The sequence below is a fragment of the Arvicanthis niloticus genome, chromosome 16, assembly GCF_011762505.2.
Source record: "Arvicanthis niloticus isolate mArvNil1 chromosome 16, mArvNil1.pat.X, whole genome shotgun sequence".
In the NCBI taxonomy this organism is placed as follows: domain Eukaryota; kingdom Metazoa; phylum Chordata; class Mammalia; order Rodentia; family Muridae; genus Arvicanthis; species Arvicanthis niloticus.
In genome coordinates, this window is record NC_047673.1 from 10,727,378 (window position 1) to 10,748,089 (window position 20,712).

Consider the following 20,712-nt stretch of genomic DNA (forward strand, 5'->3'; position numbering starts at 1 on the left):
ACTCTAGAGACCAGTGAGGCAGTGAGCATTCATGAAAGTTCCATATAAGAAGTGTGTAAAAGGTAGACTGAAGTACTGATGGGTCTCCTTGAGCTTAATCGCCTACAGATGCCAAGAAGTAACCACACAAATAGGTTGATGTGAGATATTTGTCAATGTGGAATGCTGATGTCTGGTAAAGAGATAATATATGCTTCTCAAGAAGCTTTTCAAAAATGTGTGTGTCCTAGTTTTATAGGTATACAAAATTAAATTTTAATGACAAAATGCAATACTCTGCTCAGAGTAGAACAAGAGAGCCTCACAGTGTTGAGGTCCAACAACAGGCTCTTGGAACTTTACAGGGTCAAACAAAGCACTGTAGAAGGTTTCAGCAGGGGTATCCAGGAAGTGTTGGTTACTGAAGGGACAGAGGAGTCTATGCAAAGGAAGACAGTCTGGGCAGGACCAATCAGGGAGAAAGAAAGAAAGTGTGGGAGGTGGAGCTTATAAAAAAATTCAACCCAGAGACCCTACATAGACCCTAACTCAGCCCCTCCCCTGCACTTGATGGCTCTTTTTCCATCCCTGTGGCTGATGCTTTTCCATCCCTGCTTGAGATGTATATCATGTTCATACTCTGACAGACCCTGTGATCTCCAACTCTTCCTTTCTCAGTGACCCTTTTCTCTTCAGCTGTCACTCCATTATCCTTTCATGTTCTTACTTTCCTGCTGGGTCATTTTTTCATGATGTACAGTTCTTTTGTCTGTCCTATTGAATGAACATGGTGGTTCCCTAGACAAACCTTACTTAAAGATCCCTGTAACAAAAGATAGATTGAAATGTTATGGGCTCACTTGCTGTCTACCACTCAGACATTCCAATGCAGACAAACTGGAGAGACCAAAGTCATAAATAAACCAATTTTCTCTTTAAAAGTCTGCATTAGGCATAGGACTGATAATGTTGATAATGTTAGGACTGTAATGTTAATAGTGTGTAAGCTTGTCAAGAATTCCTTCAACTGGACCACCCAGTACAATTTCCCATGGACAATTGGGAACAGCAAAACAATCAAAAGTGATCTTTCTGAACTACCACAGAAAGACAGTCAAGTCAAAGACACAGTGTACACTCAGGTGATGCAGAGTATACCCCTTGGTACCCTTTACTGGTATCCATATCTCACCATTGTTATTGTAAAAATCACAGTCATGCTCTCAGCACTGAAGTACATGCAGTATCCCAGAGAAACATTAGTCCACAACTCTTAATAGGACCAAATTTGTTACAGTGCTTTGTTATTAGACTTTTAATTAAATTCAGACCAGGTAATTATAGCATAATGTTAAAGTTATAAACAAAAGTCTCTGCAGAACTTTCCAGTGGAATAAAAAAGAATACTGGGGGTAGGTAGGAAAGTATGGAGGGAAGCAGCTGACCTATAACCTGTAGTTGCACTATATCCTGGTATAACACAGTTCCATGTATAGGTACATATGCCCTATGAAAAATGTTAGAGTTACAGTGTTTTTCAGAAGAAATACTTCATGATGGCCTTATTAACATTTTCTCACCTTTCTTGACAAAATAGCATCCAAGAATGGGCTGGGCTTCCAGGGATTCAAAAGAGACCCAGCTACAACTATCTAAGCAAATGCAACCACCCTCAGATCGTTTCCACATGCAACTGCTCATTAATATTTAGACCATGAAAACCATCTCTATTTAAAAATCATAGCATGAATCGACAGCAATGCTTCCTCCTGTTGTAAGACAAACTGCCCTTTGTTTACTGGTAATTTTCAACTAGAAAATGTAGGTTAGATTGACTATGTCTCCAGTGAAATTATTAAGGTTTGTTAAATTCCCAGCAAATATTAAAACCAAGATCAGCTTCTGTTCTGTAAGTACAGTGAAATTAAAAAAAAAAAAAGTACAGTGTGTACTTTTGGTTATTTTCCAATCCACCATTTTCAAAAGTCAAGCCTGTTTTCTGAAATGAGTTACTTCATCAAAATTATGGGTAGGTGAGTTGAATATCAATTGAGTAAATTCTTTACAAATACGCATGCCTCTCTTTTAGCTTCTTTTTTTTGTTTAATTTTTTTTAATTTAAAAGCTGTGATGACAAGGAAAAAAATTTCCTAAACAGAACACCAATGGCTCAGGCACTAAAATCAAGAATTAATAGATGGGACCTCATGAAAAACTGAAAAGCTTTTGTAAGGCAAATAACACTGTTGATGGGACAAATGACAACCTACACATTGGGAAAAAGATCTTCCCTAACCCTAAATCTAACAGAGGGCTTATACTCAAAATATATAAAGAACTCAAGAAGTTGAACTCCAAAAACCCAAATAACACAATCACAAAATTGAGTCCATAACTAGAGAATTGTCAACAGAAGAATCTCCAGTGGCTAAGAAGCACTTAAAGAAATGTTTAACATCCTTAGTCATCAGAGAAATACAAATCAAAATGACCCTTAGATTCCAACTTATAACCAATCAGAATGTTTAAGGTAAAAATCTCAAGTGACAGCACCTGCTAGCAAGGATTTGGAGAAAGAGGAACACTACTCAATTGCTGGTGGGATTTAAAACTAGTAAAACCACTTGTAATCAACCCAGTGGTTTCTCAGAAAACTGGAAATAGTTCTTCCTGAAGACCCAGCTATAATGCTCCTGGGCATATACCCAAAAGATACTCCACCATACCCCAAAGACATACTCTACTATGTTCAGAGCAACTTTATTTGCAATATCCAGAAAGTGGAAGCAACCCAGATGTTACTCAACTGAAGAATGGATATAGAAAATGTGGTACATTTACACAATGGAATGGTATTCAGCTATTAAAAACAAGGAAATCTTGAATTTTTCAGGTAAATGAATGGAACTTGAACATATCATCCTGAGTGAGGTAACCCAGACTCCAAAGGATAGGGTATGTATGGTAATATACTCACTAATAAGTGGATATTAGCCAAAAAGTTCAGAATACCCATGATATACTTCATAGACTGTAAGAAGTTAAACAAGAAGAAAGGCCCAAGTGAGGATGCTTGAATCTCACTTGGAAGGGGAGAACAAAATAATCATGGGAGGCTGAGAGATGAAGGGATCTAGGTGGGATAGGGGTGGGTGAGGGGAATAGGATGGCAGGATCAGACATGGGTTGAGACAGAAAAAGTGCCCAGAGGGCCAGGAGAATAAATGGAAATATGCAGCTGCTGGGGTGGGAGGTGAGGATGGTAGGATTCTCTAGGAAGTCCCAGAGAGGAGGGATGAAGGAGGCCCCCATGAGGCAATGCAGGTGACCTTAGCTGAAAGGCCCAACAGTGGAGATGTGGAACCTGAAGAGACTACCTCCAGTAGCCAGAGAAGACCCCTAGTAGAGGGATGGGGACACCAACTCACCTACAAAATGTTTGACCCCAAATTGATCCTGTCTAAAAGAAATTCATGGACAAAGATAGAACAGAGACTGAAGGAATGGCTGACCAGTGACCGGCCCACTTTGAGACCCATCCCATGGGCAGACACCAAATCCTCACACTATTAATGGTGCTATGCTGTGCTTGAAGATAAGAGCCTCACATAACAACCCTCTGAGAGGCTCTACCCAGCATTTGACTGAGACAAATACAGATACCCACAGACAAACATTGGACAGAGGTCAACAACCCCTATGGGAGAGTTAGGGGGAGGATTGAAAGTCCTCAAGAAGATGGCATATCTACAGGAAGACAAAAGAAAGTCTCAACTAATCTGAACTCCTAGGAACTCCCAGAGACTGAGCCACCAACCAAAGAGCATACACTGGCTGGTCAGAGGTCCCAGGCACATATATAGCAGAAGGCTGCCTTGCCTGGCCTCAGTGGGAGAGGATGCACCTAATCCTGCAGAAACTTGATGCACCAGGGTGGGGGTGGGTGCCTTTTCAGAGGCAAAAGGATGAGGAGGGACTGGGAGAAAGCAGTATTTGGGGATGCAAATAAATAAATACATAAATAAATTTTTAAAAGTTGTGCTGATACATTTGAAAATGCTGACTTTCAGGGGGAGGTGTGGACTGAGAATGTTCTAGAATGGTATTAGATGTATATATAATTGCCTCTAGGCTGAGGACTAGAAGAGCATGGGCTGGGGAGATGCTCAGCCAGTGTATGTTTCCATGCCAACATGAGGATCTGGGCTTGATTTTTAGAACCCACATAAAAAAGTCTAGGGATGGTGGCCCACACTTTTCCTCCCAGCACTAGAGAGGCATCGAAAAGGAGCTTCCTGGGCTAGCGTAGCCCAATTGGTGAGTTCTGGGCAGTGAGAAACACTGGTTTAGGAAAACCAAACCAAAAACCAAAAGAAACAACAACAATATCAACAAAAACTAACCTGCCAACCAACCACCCTCACGCTGCCCGCCCCAACAACAAAAAGAAGATAGGAAAGGTGACAACCAGCCCCTGGGAATAACACCAAGCCTTTATGTTGGGCCTCTATAAATGCCTGTACACTTTCCACCATGTGCACACATAATAAAAGAAAATATAATATAGTAAAATAATAAAATAAAATAAAATTTCTATACTTACTAATTTTACTTAACACCATTCTTTTTGATTCCCTCTCTCTTTCCATATTAATACTTAATCAAGGCTTATATTCACCCTCAGGTTTGACCCAACAGCTGCTCTCCTTCAGGGGAGACCTAGCCCTTTTTATCTAGGAAAACAAACCACAGGGGAATTCCAATGGGCATAAACATTGAAGTCCTCCAAAGAGACAGAAAACTCTGTTTTCACAGATTCGTCCACAATGGTGGATGTTTTCTATTCCTTAGAGTAGGAGTGATTTCTCTATCACTGCAAGCAGGTGTACTCAAAGATTTCATATCTACTTATATGTCACTCAGTGAACAAGTGACTTTATTGATTCCACTGTTCAAATTCACCTTGGTACTCTCCTGATACATCAGTCATTTATCTTGATTAATCATACATTAAGGGACTGGAGATAACTCATCTGTTAAGAGCACTGGGTGCTCTTCCAGAGGACCTGGGTTCAATTCCCATCACCAACTTGGCAACGCACAACTGTCTGTAATCCAGTTCCAAGTGATTTGACACTCTCACACAGATACATATGCAAGCAAAACACCAATGAACATAATAAATCATTTTTTAAAAAGAAAAAAACATACATTAAAATTTAAATGAGCTATGAGGTAGTTATGCATGCTCTTAGCATGTAGTGAGGGACAAAATAGTAGGTTTCATGATAACATTTTCCTATGTGTTGAGAAGGCTCCTTGACCTTTAGTTCTCATCACTAACATGTATCCATCCTCTGCATTGTGCAGTTCCCCTTCTCACTCTCTAAGAATATCCTGTCCTCTGTCTCTCTGTCTCTTTGTCTCTCTCTGTCTCTCTGTCTCTCTCTGTCTCTGTCTCTCTCTCTCTTTTCATCTCCCCCTTCTTTCTTGCCCTTCTTTCCCTCTCCTCAGTTTTAAGTCCTCTTTCTTGCCCCTCTTACATGATGAGGATCTACTGTAAGGTCAGTGGATCCTTATGTGGAGCAATGGTTAAGAACTTAACAACATGGTTGCCTTCTGCATGATGTGCTAAGTTTGGGCAGACAAGCCATCAGAACTTTAACAATCCTGCTATTTGTGGGCTTAATAAACTCACCATAAACTTATGTCTTAATTAGGGTTTTACTGCTGTGAACAGACACCATAACCAAGTCAACTCTTATAAAGAACAACCTTTAACTGGGGCTGGCTTACAGGTTCAGAGGTTTAGTCCAGCATCACCAAGGTGGGAGCAGGGCAGCATCTAGGCAGGCATGATGCAGGCAGAGCTGAGAGTTTCACATCTTCATCTGAAGGCTGCTAGTGGAAGACTGATTTCCAGGTAGCTAGGAAGAGGGTCTTAAGCCCATGCCCATAGTGGCACACCTCCTCCAACAGGGCCATACATTCTAATAGTGCTAGTCCCTGGGCCAAGCATATACAAATCATCACAACTTATTGCAGTAGAAAGCTTGGTTTACACATTTCTCTGTTTTCTTCAGTTTTCACAATTCAATTTTATCAGTCTAACTCTAAGTTGGCATATTTTGTTCTACCTTCTCCCTGGACCACAGGCCAATTCCTGTTTTGTTTTGTTTGTTTGTTTGTTGTTGTTGTTGTTGTTGTTGTTGTTGTTGTTGTTTTGTTTTGTTTTTTATTGTTTGATTTTCTTTTATTAACAAGGGTAGGGACTGAATTGATTTCGTCACACCTGGAACCCTGCCTGTTCTCTGAGGCCTGCTTTGGCACATGGCTTCCCAGCTAATGTGAAATAAGCAGAAGACATATTTTGTCCTTTTTTTTATTGTTAACACTACTCCACCATAACTCATTCTGCATGAAGAGAACCCAGGGAGGGTCTCTGGCCTTCTCTGACCACCAAGCTGAGGCTCAATTCTGGAGGATGGCTACTGCAGTTCAGCTCAGCAAAGCTCACTTAAAACACTTTAAAAACACACAGGCAACCCACAGAATTCATACTCAGCGTTGATAGTACTGTGTTACACAGAAAAGCTCACTGTCAGACCCAGGTTTTTCGCCTTATTGTAGGGAGCCAAACATACAATTACAAAGACATAGAAAAGCGTGCGAGAAAAAGTCTAGCCACAGCTGGATGTTTCCTTCTTTAGCTCACGGGTTTTAATCATAAAGTACATGGCCGACTGGTTCTTCTGCAAGAACACTGAACAGACAGACCTCCCACTTTCAAATGATTGATCCCACACAACAAGTACCTGATGGTCTTTCCAGGATCGGCCTCTATGGTCCAAGTGCAATGAAGGTTGTTGTCATATGGGGCGGGGTAGCCAGGAGACAGTATACGCCCTGATGTGGCTGCATGGACAAGACCACCACATTCGGCTGCAAAAGACAAGAGAGGGCAAGTCTACTTGGGTGTCTGCCTGCCTGAACTCCTATTTATATTTGCAAGCAAATGTTAGCACGCCTGTGTTAATTAATAGGCAATGCGTCAATCACCTGCCCATCACTTCTTTTCATTCTTCCCATGCTAAACCAGAACAGGTAGCCTGAATCTCTAGAGCTATCACAGCTGATCGTGAAAACATTAGCACTCCTTGCCCTGGATGTAGTGACAATCATACATGCAGTCAATTCCAAAGTATAGGCTGTCTCTCCTTTCTTCCTAGAATGTGCACACATTTGCACATAGATCTTGGGATCTGGTGTAGAGGACTATCCTCTCAGCCACAATGTTGCTAATTTCAGGAGTTTGAACAGAACCACTCATAAAAGATTATCATCTTTGTTGCCTCACAGAAGGTGGAACAGGGAGGGTGATGACCCTCACCTGAGTATCTACCCCTTCCCACTACCAGTTGTATACAATTCTGCCCTAATTACACATGGCCTTTCAGTTTCAGAGAAGGGCTGGAGTAGGTAGGTGGGGAAGAACTGGCTGTGGGGATCACCATCTACAGGCTGTGAGGAAGTTACCATGCATTCTGGGTACACACCTACCAGTGTGACTGCTTTAAGGCCACTCATGGTACTGCCCACAACTCCTTATACAATGTTTTATGAGTAAACCTAAGAAACTCCTTGATTCCAAGAGAAAACTGTGGTAGAACTGAACCTCAGTTTGTGGTTGGGACATTGGAAGGAAAGGTAGATTTTGTTATGTCTACCTTGGGAGGCAATCAGCATATATACCAACACAATGAAATTCTTGCCCTTTCCTAGAAACTTGTCCCAAGCCACATGTAGTATGACCTCTTTGGACTGGTTCTTGATAAGATTCTGACCTAGAGTTACCAACTCACCCACACAGGAAGGCATAGGTTTGTCCCACACCCTGCGGTCCCCACTTAGACAGGTCAGGGTACTGCTGCCATGCATTGCGTAGCCTGGATTGCAGCTGTAGAGAACCACAGTGTCTGTGAAGTGGCCATCATCTCGAATCCTGTAGCCATAATTAGGGATGCCTGGATCCTCACATTTCACTAGGTCAAAACCTAGAAGGAGAGAGGGACAAGTGAATCAACTCAAGAGAGAATGCACATTGGCCTTTAAATGAGAGACCTTCAAGTCTTGGAAGAAAAGGACCCAGGTGTACTTCCAAAGGGGGAAGAAAAGAATTGTGGGTCTTGGTAAGATCTAAGAAGAGATGACATTGTTCTAAAGAGTATGGCTGCCATAGTGACCCCTCCACTGTCTATTTTCTGTGCCACAAGGGCTCTGTGTTTCCACCATCCCATCCACACCTCTGGTCAGCATGCTGCTTTCTCCAGCTCAAAGTTCCTTACAGCCATAAGCTTATAGCCTTCACATGTAGCTCCTGTTCAACTCACCCATCCTGAGGGTGGGTATTGAACGGCTGTCATGAGAGCATTGTGCAGGAAACTCACAGCAAGGACTCACAGCAGTCTAAATCACAGCTCCCACCTCCTGACACACTTTTCCTACCCCTAAGATTTCAAACAGTGTAAGAATTTAAAAGGTGCTCTTAGGACTTGGGAAACAACTCAGTCTGTTGTTTAAGTGACTGCCTTGGAAGCACAAGACTTGAGTCTGGATCTTCAGTAGCAACATAAACTTTGCAAAAAGAAAGCTACAGTGGGAGACAAAAAAGTCTGTGAAGCTTGCTAGCCAGTCACTGAGCTCCAGGTTCAGTGACAGACCTTGTCTCCAAAAATAAGATGGAGAGCAATTGAGGAAGACACCCATCATCAATCTCCCACCTCCATACACTTATAGAACACACATGTAATCACCAAATCACTCCTGATCATCCACACTGGCTCTCAGGAGCTCCAACCTACCACGGTCCTGTAGCCTGGTCTAGAGCCACCTGAGGACCTCAGCAGCTCAGACTGCAGAAGGAATCACAGAGACATGAACCTTTAAATGAGTGGATGACTTGAAATGGAGATTTAGCCACTGTGGTTCTGAGCTGTACATCATTTTCATGGGAGGCAGTATTTTAGGGCTGTCTGTGGAGACAGCCTTACACTAACATATTTCTCTGCAGATCATGATGCAAATTTCAATGACTATAAAAAGCAGAGCTAGAAAGCTTGTGGAGCCATGTGATCTTTTTGCTTCCCTTCCTACCTAACCTTTCTTTGCTAAATTAGATTAAATTTGAAAATGGATGTGCAACTTTCCACACTGTTTGCCTGTCAAGCTTGCAAGCCTTTGAGGAGAATTGCTCTTTACATTTGCAATCTGGTTTTACTCCAGGGAGCTTTAAATAAGCAAGACTGAGTCTTGCTCCTTTGTAGATGGGATGGAAAGGAAAGCAGAGGCTGCTGGTCCATTCCTGGGAAGCACCACAGCTTTCTTTTGCAAAGTTCCCTGCTCAACAGTATCAGACTTCACTGGCCATAGAGTCATTATCTTCACAGTAACTTTGCTCTATTTTCAAATTCTAACCATGTAAGAAAACAGGAACACAAGAGCAGAAGCACCCGTCATGTTAGTGCAAAGAAGGACAGTTTGAGTTACCACAATTCAGTGTGGGAATAAGGAAAGGACCTCAGTTGCACACAGCACTGGAGCTTTGCAATTATACCATCTCAGTAAAATACTGGAGCCTTGTGCAGCATGTGAGCAAGTCCTCCTGGGCCCTTGTGCTGCATTGGGCCTGACTAATGATGTAAGCCTGGATCGTTCTGATGCAGTTGTATATAGTTTTGGAATTTGGAAGGGATATCATCTGAACTGTACTTCAGGATGCAATCCTGCCCAGGCCTTGGGTCAACAGGGGACAGAATGATCAGCTAGGTTGCAGTAACCTTACACTTCCAGGAAGGTTCCATTGGACTGAGTATGCTTAGTATCACCCCAGAGGAAAATACACTTGGGAATCCAATAAACAGACAATGTCTAGGCAGAAAAATATAAACACCATGAAGACGATGTTGAATCTTATTGTCATCAGTGCTATTGTATTAGGACCCCGAATCAACTAAAGCATCCAATTAGTGTGGCACTTTGCACACAATAGTCTACCCAGGTCTTAACATAGAAAGACTCAACTGCAGGCCACCCAGAGATTCTCTCCACACTGTACCCCCGCCCCAGAAGGCCATGGCCTCCAGAGTACCTGAAGTTCCCCCACCATCATCCAAAAGTTCATCTGCCAAGAGCAGCTGGAATCCAGATATTGTAAGTTCATAAAAATGACACATGTAGATCCATATTCGGAGTATGAACAGGTCAAAAGCCCTCAGTTGGATTTCTACAGCAGGCTGTTACTAAGATTGAGTGAACTGGGTGTTTGATCAGGTTTTTAAACTGTACACATGCTTGGAATCTTTGAAAATTGCATGTTTGGTGTGTTGGTCTCAATCACATTTGGAGTAGGGTAAGGTTTTCATTCCACTAACACATGTCATGTAATTACGTGCGTGCGTGCACACACACACACACACACTTTAGACAAGATGAGAATGTACACACACAAATGGTCAAAATGGCCATCTTGTTTCATAATAAGTTATGTTTTCCATGAAGAAAGGGCACAGCCCCCAGAAGACTTTGTCTAGTGTGGTGTGTGCTTGCATTTATGAAACAAGGACATCAATGCTCTTGGGAATTTAGTGAATAGTTTCAGTATTGCATAGTCATCACTGGCCAGATGGTCTACAGATGTGAGTGTCTATGATAGTACTCAGAACATGTATTCTTTAGGCCGAGCAAATATGTTCTTTGTGGGACCAACTCTCTTAGGTCCACAAGTATTTTTATTCCACAATGATCTTAGAAGAACATTTTCTTCCCTTCTAATGGCTTGAAGCCTTTATTTGAGGCAAGGAAGAAGGAAGCATTTAAAAAAAAGAAGAGAGAGAGAGAGAGAGAGAGAGAGAGAGAGAGAGAGAGAGAGAGAGAATAACACATATCAGTAAAAATGTCAACTGAATTTGATGTGGAGCAAGGTTTTAAAGAATTATGTTTAGTGCCTATTTTATTGCTTAGTTGAGAAGTTTGTTTGCACTACATGTCAAGCCAAACAGGAAAGGAAGCTGTTTATTGATGAGGAGGAATATCATCAGGAAGACCATCAGTCTTCCTAGGCTGTGTGTTATTTTTTCCTGTACCTTTATTATTCCTTACAAAGGTTGCAAGAAATCCATTGCCTTGTAAAAGTTCTGCATTTCAATTCTTCACTTAGGCTTCACTAGTTTGTCTATGAGATACATCCTTCCACTCTGGACTCATTTGTCTAATTGTCAATCTACCAAAGAGAGCTTTGTTCTCCAAAATTTCTAATGGCTTGTTAATTGACCCAGTTATAGTATAAATCAGAGACACTTATACCTGGGGGGATGCATAGAATGTGACCTTGATTGATATTTTACTGGGGTGAGAGGAAGGTACTTCATCTTCTAAAGATAAGTCTGTGTGTCCCTTGTACTACAAAGAATCTTAGTCACAAACCATGACACATGGTACTGTCTGTGTGGGTACTCAGGGTTTAACCAGAGTCTGGCTAGGTCTCCAGTCTTAGAGAACTAATCTCTGTAGACACCCGGAGCCCCATGTCTGACTATGTGTGTCTAGGAATACAGATTTACCATGATGCAGGAAGATCAATCTACACTATCTGCTCCTAGAATAATCTAACACTACTTTCAAAATTGATAAAGGGTTTGAGTTGATTTGCAACTACAGAAGTCTAATATTATTCAACATAAATCTAGGATGCTAAATCTTCACTGTTTTAGGGGATTTTTTTTTACTACAACTTATTTTTAAATTCCAAGTTAATAGAAGACATTTTATTTGAATCTACAAAAATATTTCTATGAAAAAGAGACATCTCTGATATAATACAAAGTTAAAAAGATTTCTAAATAGTTTATGTGAAGGCCACTAAGCAATAATAGCTTAAAAATGATGACAAGTAACCTCTCCTACAGTGAAGCCACAGGCTGCCAGGGCAGGGCAAATACTGCCTGTATGTTTTCTTTATGCCACAGGAACTTTGAAAACATAAATCAAGTTATTTGTGTCAAAACATTATGAGAAGCTATAGTCTAAGCTTGAATAGTCATTTTGTTTCTGTCTGTCTTCTAGAGATTTCTTCATAAGTCATCATCAGTACAGCAAGAATTCGATATGTTCTAGTCAAAACAAGATCCAAAGATCAAGTATATTAAAATAACTCCCCAATATCATTTGCAATGATTATGAATTTTGATATTCCTTACATCACCCCTTTTCTAAGACATGTCTGTTCCTTACAGCTCTCCCAACTCTAATGAGGATTTAGTTAAAGTGTAGACTGAATATTCATCCTCTAATTTTCTAACTAAAACTTCACTTTACATGTATTCCTCTGTGCAGCAAGGACCTGGAGTAGGGTATTATTAACTCTGCCTATGTGTCCCAAAGAATGTGCCAAAGAATTCTGCTCAGTGAGCTACAGAATTGGGTTAGAGGAGGCACCTGTCACCTGTGGATCCCTAGGGTCTTCTCCTGGGAGTAACTGAGACCATCAGACACTAATGGCAACCAGTACCTCACAGTTTTATATAAGGCATTTCAATGTGGACAATGTTCTTGCCTTGACAAAATAATAATTTTCTTAGTAATCTCTAAACGCTTACCACCTTGAAAATATGGACAATGATTTCACACATCTGCTTTAGAAAAAAAGTATACTGAAAAAAAATCCAAACATTCATTTTGTTAACTCTAGTAGCAGCCTTATGAAATAAAAGAGAGGTCGGTATGGGGGTTATTGTTTAAACTAAGTTTTGTGACTTACTGGAGAAGGTGAGTTAATTAATATTGAACTCTTGAAGTGGTTAATTGACCTGTGTTTTAAAATACAACTCATAAGAATAAAATTCTCTAAGTGGAGTGTTTGCATTTGGTTTGAAAATATCGAGTTATAAATCTGTGTCATTCCTTGGTCATGGATACTATAGGTTTCCATTGATTTATAAGGCAAGGCAATTTTTCATTGATTGATTTCATTTCCCCCACATATTAAGTATTTTTCCACACATTATCTTTTAATGTTATTTGTATTATTTTTTGATGTGAGATCCCTGTGTCAAGAAATTACAAATTTTCAGTAATATAACAATAGCAATCACAATGTACTCAAACAGAACACTGTACTCAAACAGAGTTCAGTGTTCCTGAACTCTGGGGACAGACAAGAAGACCAAGAGATCTACAATGGAGGTCAGATAATAAAATGCCTCCTGATGCCCCTAAAAACACCCAGTGCACTTTATCAAATAACTCATGACTGTACAATGAAAATACACTAATAGTTTTTAATTAAAGGATAAAACAAGGTTAATGAAGATAAGGTTCTTTCAAGTTGATCCTGAAATATTACTACACCATTCTGAATTTGTTGTCTAAATTTAAAAAAAAAAAAAAAGAACATTATATCTGGTTGCTTCTGCCCTAATAAGAAGAGCCAAAAATAGGGACAGCAGCTACACTGAGGTGTCTCTGTAGAGGAATTCAAATTTCCCACCCTCTGATTTCTCATTACATGTTTATATACTCTGTATTTTAGGGCAAGGCCGTGTGGAACATGGAAAAGTTTGGCAAAGCAGCAGACTGAAGTTCTGGCCCACCTGGAGCCATTCTCCACACACTAAGCTTGAAACTTCAGCCAAGAACTTTGATCCCCTTGCTAAGATACTGTCATCAGTTTTGAGCCATGCAGGAAGAACAACAAATGGCTTTAGAACTCATGGAATGCAGCCCACAGGTTACCACAGCCACATGGGTGTGCCTCTGTGTGACATGGCCCCGAGTACTATGTGTTCTGAGAACTTCATGCTGTTATGGAGTTCTGCTCTGCTTGCTGCCCTCACATCTCTCTTAATGTAAGAACTGTATGTAAACATTAAGGAGGCTTCAAGCCCTTCACTGGACAGCATCTCCGGCATTCACAGTATTAAAGCTTGATCTCTTTCAGGCATTGCTGCTGGAGCAGATTAATGATTCTATCACCATCCTAGAGAAAAACTTAGAGATGCAGATTGTCAACAATGACCATCACCTTAGAAAACATTTGGAAAAATAAAGTTGTTAGTGAAGCTAGGTTGAGATGTTTTTAATACTGGCTCTGATGTAAAAAATCTTAGGGAACAATATGAAGTTCAACAAGGCACACTCTTATTAGTGAAGGTAGAGACCATTTATGGTCAGGGAACAAGAATGGCAGCACTGGCTGATGTGACTCTCACTGAGGCTGGACTGGTGATACTTGATTTCTTATACCCATTATTGCCCTTAGTTTCCTGATATTATTTATTAAGAATTGTTGATGAGTAGATATGCATTGTGAAGACTTAAAGTAGATATGACTATTTTTTATATCAAAGTTAGGTTTGTTATTCTTTTAAGATTCCTACAAGATTATTTTTAAAGATAAATAATGAAATAATCACTTTTTTCTTTGTAATTGCAAATTGCTGCCTGCCTGCTGGCAAAAAAAAAAAAAAAAAAAAAAAATACCTTGCTTGCTTACATTTTGTTAATCTATAACAAGTTCCTTTGTTAAGAATGTATGTAGTGATCATCTCACTAGATGCTGAGAAAGCATTTGACAAAATTCAACATCTCTTCATGATAAAAGTCTTGGCAAGATTAGGAATTCAAGGCCCATACATAAACATAGTAAAAGCAATATTACAGCAAGCCAGTAGCCAACATCAAACTAAATGGAGAGAACCTTGAAGCAATCCCACTAAGATCAGGGACTAGACAAGGCTGCCCACTCTCACCCTATCTATTCAATATAGTACTGGAAGTCCTAGCCAGAGCAGTTAGACAACAAAAGGAAGTCAAAGGGATACAACAGGAAAAGAAGAAGTCAAAATTTCACTATTTGCAGATGACATGATAGTATACATAAGTGACCCTAAAACTTCCACCAGAGAACTCCCAAACCTGATAAACAACTTCAGCAAAGTGGCTGGATATAAAATCAACTCAAACAAATCGGTAGCCTTCTTCTACTCAAAAGATAAACAGGCTGAAAAAGAAATTAGGGAAATGACACCCTTCACAATAGTCACAAATAATATAAAATATCTTGGAGTGAATCTAACCAAGCAAGTGAAAGATCTGTATGACAAGAACTTCAAGTCTCTGAAGAAAGAAATCGAAAATGATCTCAGAAGATGGAAAGATCTCCCATGCTCCTGGATTGGCAAGATTAACTTAGTAAAAATGGCCATCTTTACAAAAGCAATCTACAAGTTCAATGCAATCCCCACCAAAATTCCAAATCAATTCTTCATAGAGATAGAAAGAGCAATTTGCAAATTCATTTGGAATAACAAAAAACCCAGGATAGCGAGAACCATTCTCAACAATAAAAGAACTTCTGCAGGAATCACTATCCCTGACCTCAAACTGTACTACAGAGCAGTAGTGATAAAAACTGCATGGTATTGGTACAGAGACAGGCAGGAAGATCAATGGAATAGAATTGAAGATCCAGAAATGAACCCACACACCTATGGTCACTTGATTTTTGACAAAGGAGCTAAAACCATCCAGTGGAAAAAAGACAACATTTTCAACAAATGGTGCTGGATCAACTGGAGGTCAGCATGTAGAAGAATGCAAATCAATCCATTCTTATCCCCTTGTACAAAGCTCAAGTCCAAGTGGATAAAGGACCGTCACATAAAACAAGATACACTGAAACTAATAGAAGAGAAAGTGAGGAAGACCCTCGAATACTTAGGCACAGGGAAAAAGTTCCTGCACAGAACACCAATAGCTTATGCTCTAAGATCAAGAATTGACAAATGGGACCTCATAAAATTCCAAAGCTTCTGCAAGGCAAAAGACAATGTCAATAAGACAAAATGGCAATTAACAGATTGGGAAAAGATCATTACCAATCCTAGATCTGATAGAGGGCTAATATACAATATATACAAAGAACTTAAGAAATTAGACTCCAGACAACCAAATAACCATATTAAAAATGGGGTACAGAGCTAAAAAAAGAATTCTCAACTGAGGAAATTCGAATTGCTGAGAAGCACCTTAAGAAATGCTCAACATCCTTAGTCATCAGGGAAATGCAAATTAAAACAACCCTGAGATACCACCTCACACCAATCAGAATGGCTAAGATAAAAAATTCAAGTGATGGTAGATGCTGGCGAGGATGTGGAGAAAGAGGAACACTCCTCCATTGTTGGTGGGATTGCAAGCTGATATAACCACTCTGGAAATCAGTCTGGCAGTTACTCAGAAAATTGGACATAGCACTACCTGAGGACCCAGCTATACTACTCCTGGGCATATACCCAGAAGATGCTCCAACATATAACAAGGACATATGTTCCACTATGTTCATAGCAGCCTTATTTATAATAGCCAGAAGCTGGAAAGAACCCAGATGTCCTTCAACAGAGGAATGGATACAAAGAATATGGTACATTTACACAATGGAATACTACTCAGCTATTAAAAATAATGAATTCAAGAAATTCTTAGGTAAATGGATGGAACTAGAAAATATCATCCTGAGTGAGGTAACCCAATCACAAAAGAACACACATGGTATTTACTCATTGATAAGCGGATGTTAGCCCAAAAGCTTGAAATAGTCAAGATTCAACTAACTGACCACATGAAGCTCATGAAGAAGGAAGACCAAGTGTGCATGCCTCAGTCCTTCTTGGAAGGAGTGATAGAATGCTCAAGAGAACAAATATGGTGACAAAGTGTGGGACAGAAAGTCAAGGAGGGGCCATCAGAAGACCACTCTACCTTGATATCCATCCCATGTGCAGTCACCAAAGATAGACGCCAATATGGATGTCAGGAAGTGCATGCTGACAGGAGCCTAATGCAGCTGTCTCCTCGAAGGTCTGCAGGAGTCTGACATATCCAGAGCCGGATGCTGGAAGCAACCCATTGATCTGATCAAGGGTTCCCAATGAAGAAGTTAGAGGACTTAAGGAGTTGAAAGGGTTGGTGGCCCCAAGAGGAGAGCAACAGTGCCAGCCAACCAGAGATCCCCAGGGTTTAAATCACCAGCCTGGGAGCACAAAGAGAGGCACTCATGACTTCAGCTGTATACTTAGGGGAGAATTGCCTTGTCAGGCATGGGTGGCAGAGGAGATCCTTAATCCCATGAAGTCTGAACACTGAGTGGGGAGGAATTCGAGGGTGGGGAGGGAGGAGTGGGGGGTAAGTGAGGGCACACCCTTGTGGAGGCAGGAGGGGGGATGGAATAGGGGGTTCCTGGGTGGTGGGGAGAATGGGGTAAGGGGATAAAATTTGAAATGTAAATATAACATCCAATAAAAAATATGAAAAAAATATATGTAGGTTTTAAAAAATAATTTTTCTTTACCTGTACTAACTCAGAGATTCGCCCTCATCAAGGCTTCCTGAGGCATCGAGGAAGCAAACAACCTTTCATTGATGATAATTAGGAGCTAATTTTAATAAACACGTTTCAGAGGTGACTCATACACAGAACAAGACATTTTGGGTCTTCTTGGATTCCAGTTGGAAAATCAAACTTAGGACTTATCATGGATGGTGACAATTGTTCAGGAAGATTTTGAGACATGCACCAGCACCATCCCAGCCAAAGCGCGGGATGCTTGAACATGCTTTGGGCCTTCCTTGGTTGTTCTTGTTCCTGGTCCTTCCCAATGACATGTACAAGCCGGGCATTTCCATCTTTTTAAATGAAGGGAGGAAAACATATGTGGGAAGAGCAAGCACAGATCATTTTTGGCTTCCATTTTGACATTCCTAAAGTCCTTGCAAGTTTCACCATCACATGGAAGCAACTTGGTTATGTGGCCTGGTATTAATGGCTTTGTAGCGTTTCTGCTCAATATGTCCATATATATTGTAGCTTTTTGTTTTCCCATTTAATTTTGATTACAAATTTGAGAGAAGAACTGATACTCTGATATAAAAGTGAAATTTCAGTATTATTCTTCAAAATCTATTTGAATTGGGATTTCCGACTGACGATGAAAACCTTTGATACTAATCACAACTATTTAATACACCGGGATCACTCAAATTTCTTTTTATTGATGAGATATATTTGTGAGCATAGTACCTTCTCTTGTGTGTTCTGTATGTACACATGTTCATGTGTGTGCAGACTTATGTGCACGTAGAAGCCAGACATAGATGTTAAGTATCTTCCTCAATTACTCTTTCTGTTATGTTTTGAGACACATCCTCCCACTGAGCATGTAGCCTACCATTCTGGCCAGACTGCCTCCCCAGTAAGCCTGAGCATCCACCTATCTGCATCCTCACAGTTTCCAATCATATATTGCCAAGGACATGCTTTTAACGTGGGTTCTGGGAACTGACCTGAGGTCCTCATGCTTGCAAGGCAAGCCATTTACTGATGGAGTTATCTTTCTAAGCCAACATATTTGTTATTTTTTATATTATTTTTGGATAGAATACATTAATAGATGTTAAAACTAAAGAGACAGGAAAGAAGAAAGACAGAGAGAGACAGAATTCACAGACATGGTTGCTCTCATTATCTAGCTGAGGGTTCATTCTAATGTATGTCATTGTTTTACTCATTGGTTACTGAGATCCTGCCACTTTAAACATATATAAAGCACAGTGTTTATTCCTGATTTATGCTGAAGAAGAACACTAGATGCTAAAGAGTTAAAAAAATAAATCCGTGTTCATTAAGAGCTTGTGGTTGGTACTGATTGAAAACCAACATGTAACAATTACCATGCAGCATGTTAGCAGAACATCACATGCTCACTCAACACACACTGAACGTATAATTTCACTGGATCGAACACCGTATTTCATTGCAAAACCGCAGCCATGGCTTCCAGGGCTCAGCCTCACAAGAGGCGTCACATATCCATCAGCGAGTGCCTAAGGATGACAGAGGGCATCCTTGTGTTGGTGGCCACCAGCAAAGGAGGTCACATGCTGAGTTGCATGGCTCCTTCCTTGAGGGTCCGTGACAACAGGAGAGGAGCACAGGAAAGCCCATGTATAGGCAGCCACTCTCTGAATGTATGGCTGCTTCTAAATGAGCCACCTGTGCTTCCCTGGGGGACAAGGTGCTGACGAGAAGCCACACAGGTGAGCCTGGGCGTGGCTCTTTCTTTAAGTTTCACAGGTGCACATACAAACAATGACCATGCAAACACTTTTACACAGGAATACCTAGGAGAAGTACAGCTGTGACTTCAGCTAACAACATTCCACATCTCCTAGCAAAAGTACCAATGTTCAGAACATAATACACGAGAAACTATTAATTTACGCACAGGTAATTTAATAAATTAAAATGTAACTTCCCCCTTCAAGGGTCTTTTTTTCTTTCCTCTTTTTTCAAATTTGTTTTTCCTAGGAATAATATGTCAAAGTAGTATTTTTGTTTTATACTCTGAAATTCCACAATTTATTACAATGCCTAGACCATTCCAAGCATCTGCTTGGCTGGCAGGAGAGTCTGTGTAACTGTGGAGTCTTTCTGGACAAAGATGAGTGAAAATTTATAAGATTAAAATAGGTTTTTATAATTCTTTAATAAATATTCATTTTACAAAGTGAGATTGGAAAGAAAGCTAGATTAAAGGCAGAGTTTCAAACCAGGAATGTCAGCAAAAATGGAGCTAACGTGCTGGGGAATGCAGCTACCAAAGGCGACCCCATCAACACAGCCCATATGCCAAAATGCAGCATGTACAAATTCTAATGTGCCTTCAAGATTTTATCTTTCCTTTAAACATACACTTTCAACAATGTTTCTAAGAGTCTTCCGTGTTTTTTTTTTTTTTTTTTGTGAAATTGAATTACATAATTATTTTTAAAGTTAGGAATGGCCTTAACATAAAATCATTTAAATGCAAATATTGGAGGGACAATGAGGGAAACATTTTACACACACACACACACACACACACACACACACGAATTAGAAGTGTAGTTTTTCAGCATTCAATTCCCATTGTCTAAAACTCAGTACTGCATACATTTATATTTATTTAATTTTCATGATAATATCCAAATTGGCACCTCTAAAAATACTTTCTATACACTCTGAGTAATATGTTTTCTTCACCCATTGTTGGCTTAGGAGCTTGAAGAGGTGGCTGGTCCAGACCCTGGTAACATAGTCTGAGTAAGGCTGGGCGCACAGAACTCTTAAGTCAGAATGTTAGGACTAGAACTGGTACAGTCAAGTAAAATGTTCAAAGCCTGGTGATCTTTAGGTTTCATAAGATAGTGTGAGGCTGGAGGATTCTTAAAGAAATAGACTTCATATACATTTAGAAATTTTAATCGAAATACTGGGAAACGGAGGGCAGGTGGGTAGGGTAGGGGAGGTGCAAGCCCATTTGTCTCCCCATGTTAGTCAGCCCTGGAGAAATAGCTTGCCATCTTTCCTTCCATGACGCTCTCAGAGGCCTCTGTGCTTAGGTAAGACTCACTTTGGGAGGCTGGACTGCAGCTCTCTTTTTTGATTAGGAAGAATGGTGTTCTTTTCAATCATTCAACATCATGCTAAAGACTTTTTTGGTTGAGAGTTATTAGATAACTGTGAGATTTCCACTGCCCCAGGAACCTGTTCAACTTTCAAATGAGCAATGTAACCAGCTCTCCTCAAGTTAAGTTTCCCCACTCTCTAAGTCTGGAGAGATGGCTCAGTGGTTAAGAGCA

At 40.3% G+C, this 20,712-nt stretch overlaps 1 protein-coding gene across 2 annotated transcripts in view; it reads right to left on the minus strand.

Annotated features, from left to right (window-relative positions):
* Csmd1 (CUB and Sushi multiple domains 1) overlaps window positions 1-20,712 on the minus strand; it is a 1,522,453-nt gene that overhangs the window by 227,928 nt on the left and 1,273,813 nt on the right. For both annotated transcript variants that reach the window (XM_076913874.1, XM_034520246.2), the window contains exons 24-25: window positions 7,842-8,033; window positions 6,795-6,921 (exon numbers count right to left, since the gene is read on the minus strand). In XM_076913874.1, coding sequence (XP_076769989.1) covers window positions 6,795-6,921; window positions 7,842-8,033 — 319 coding nt within the window. The remainder of the gene's footprint in view (window positions 1-6,794; window positions 6,922-7,841; window positions 8,034-20,712) is intronic.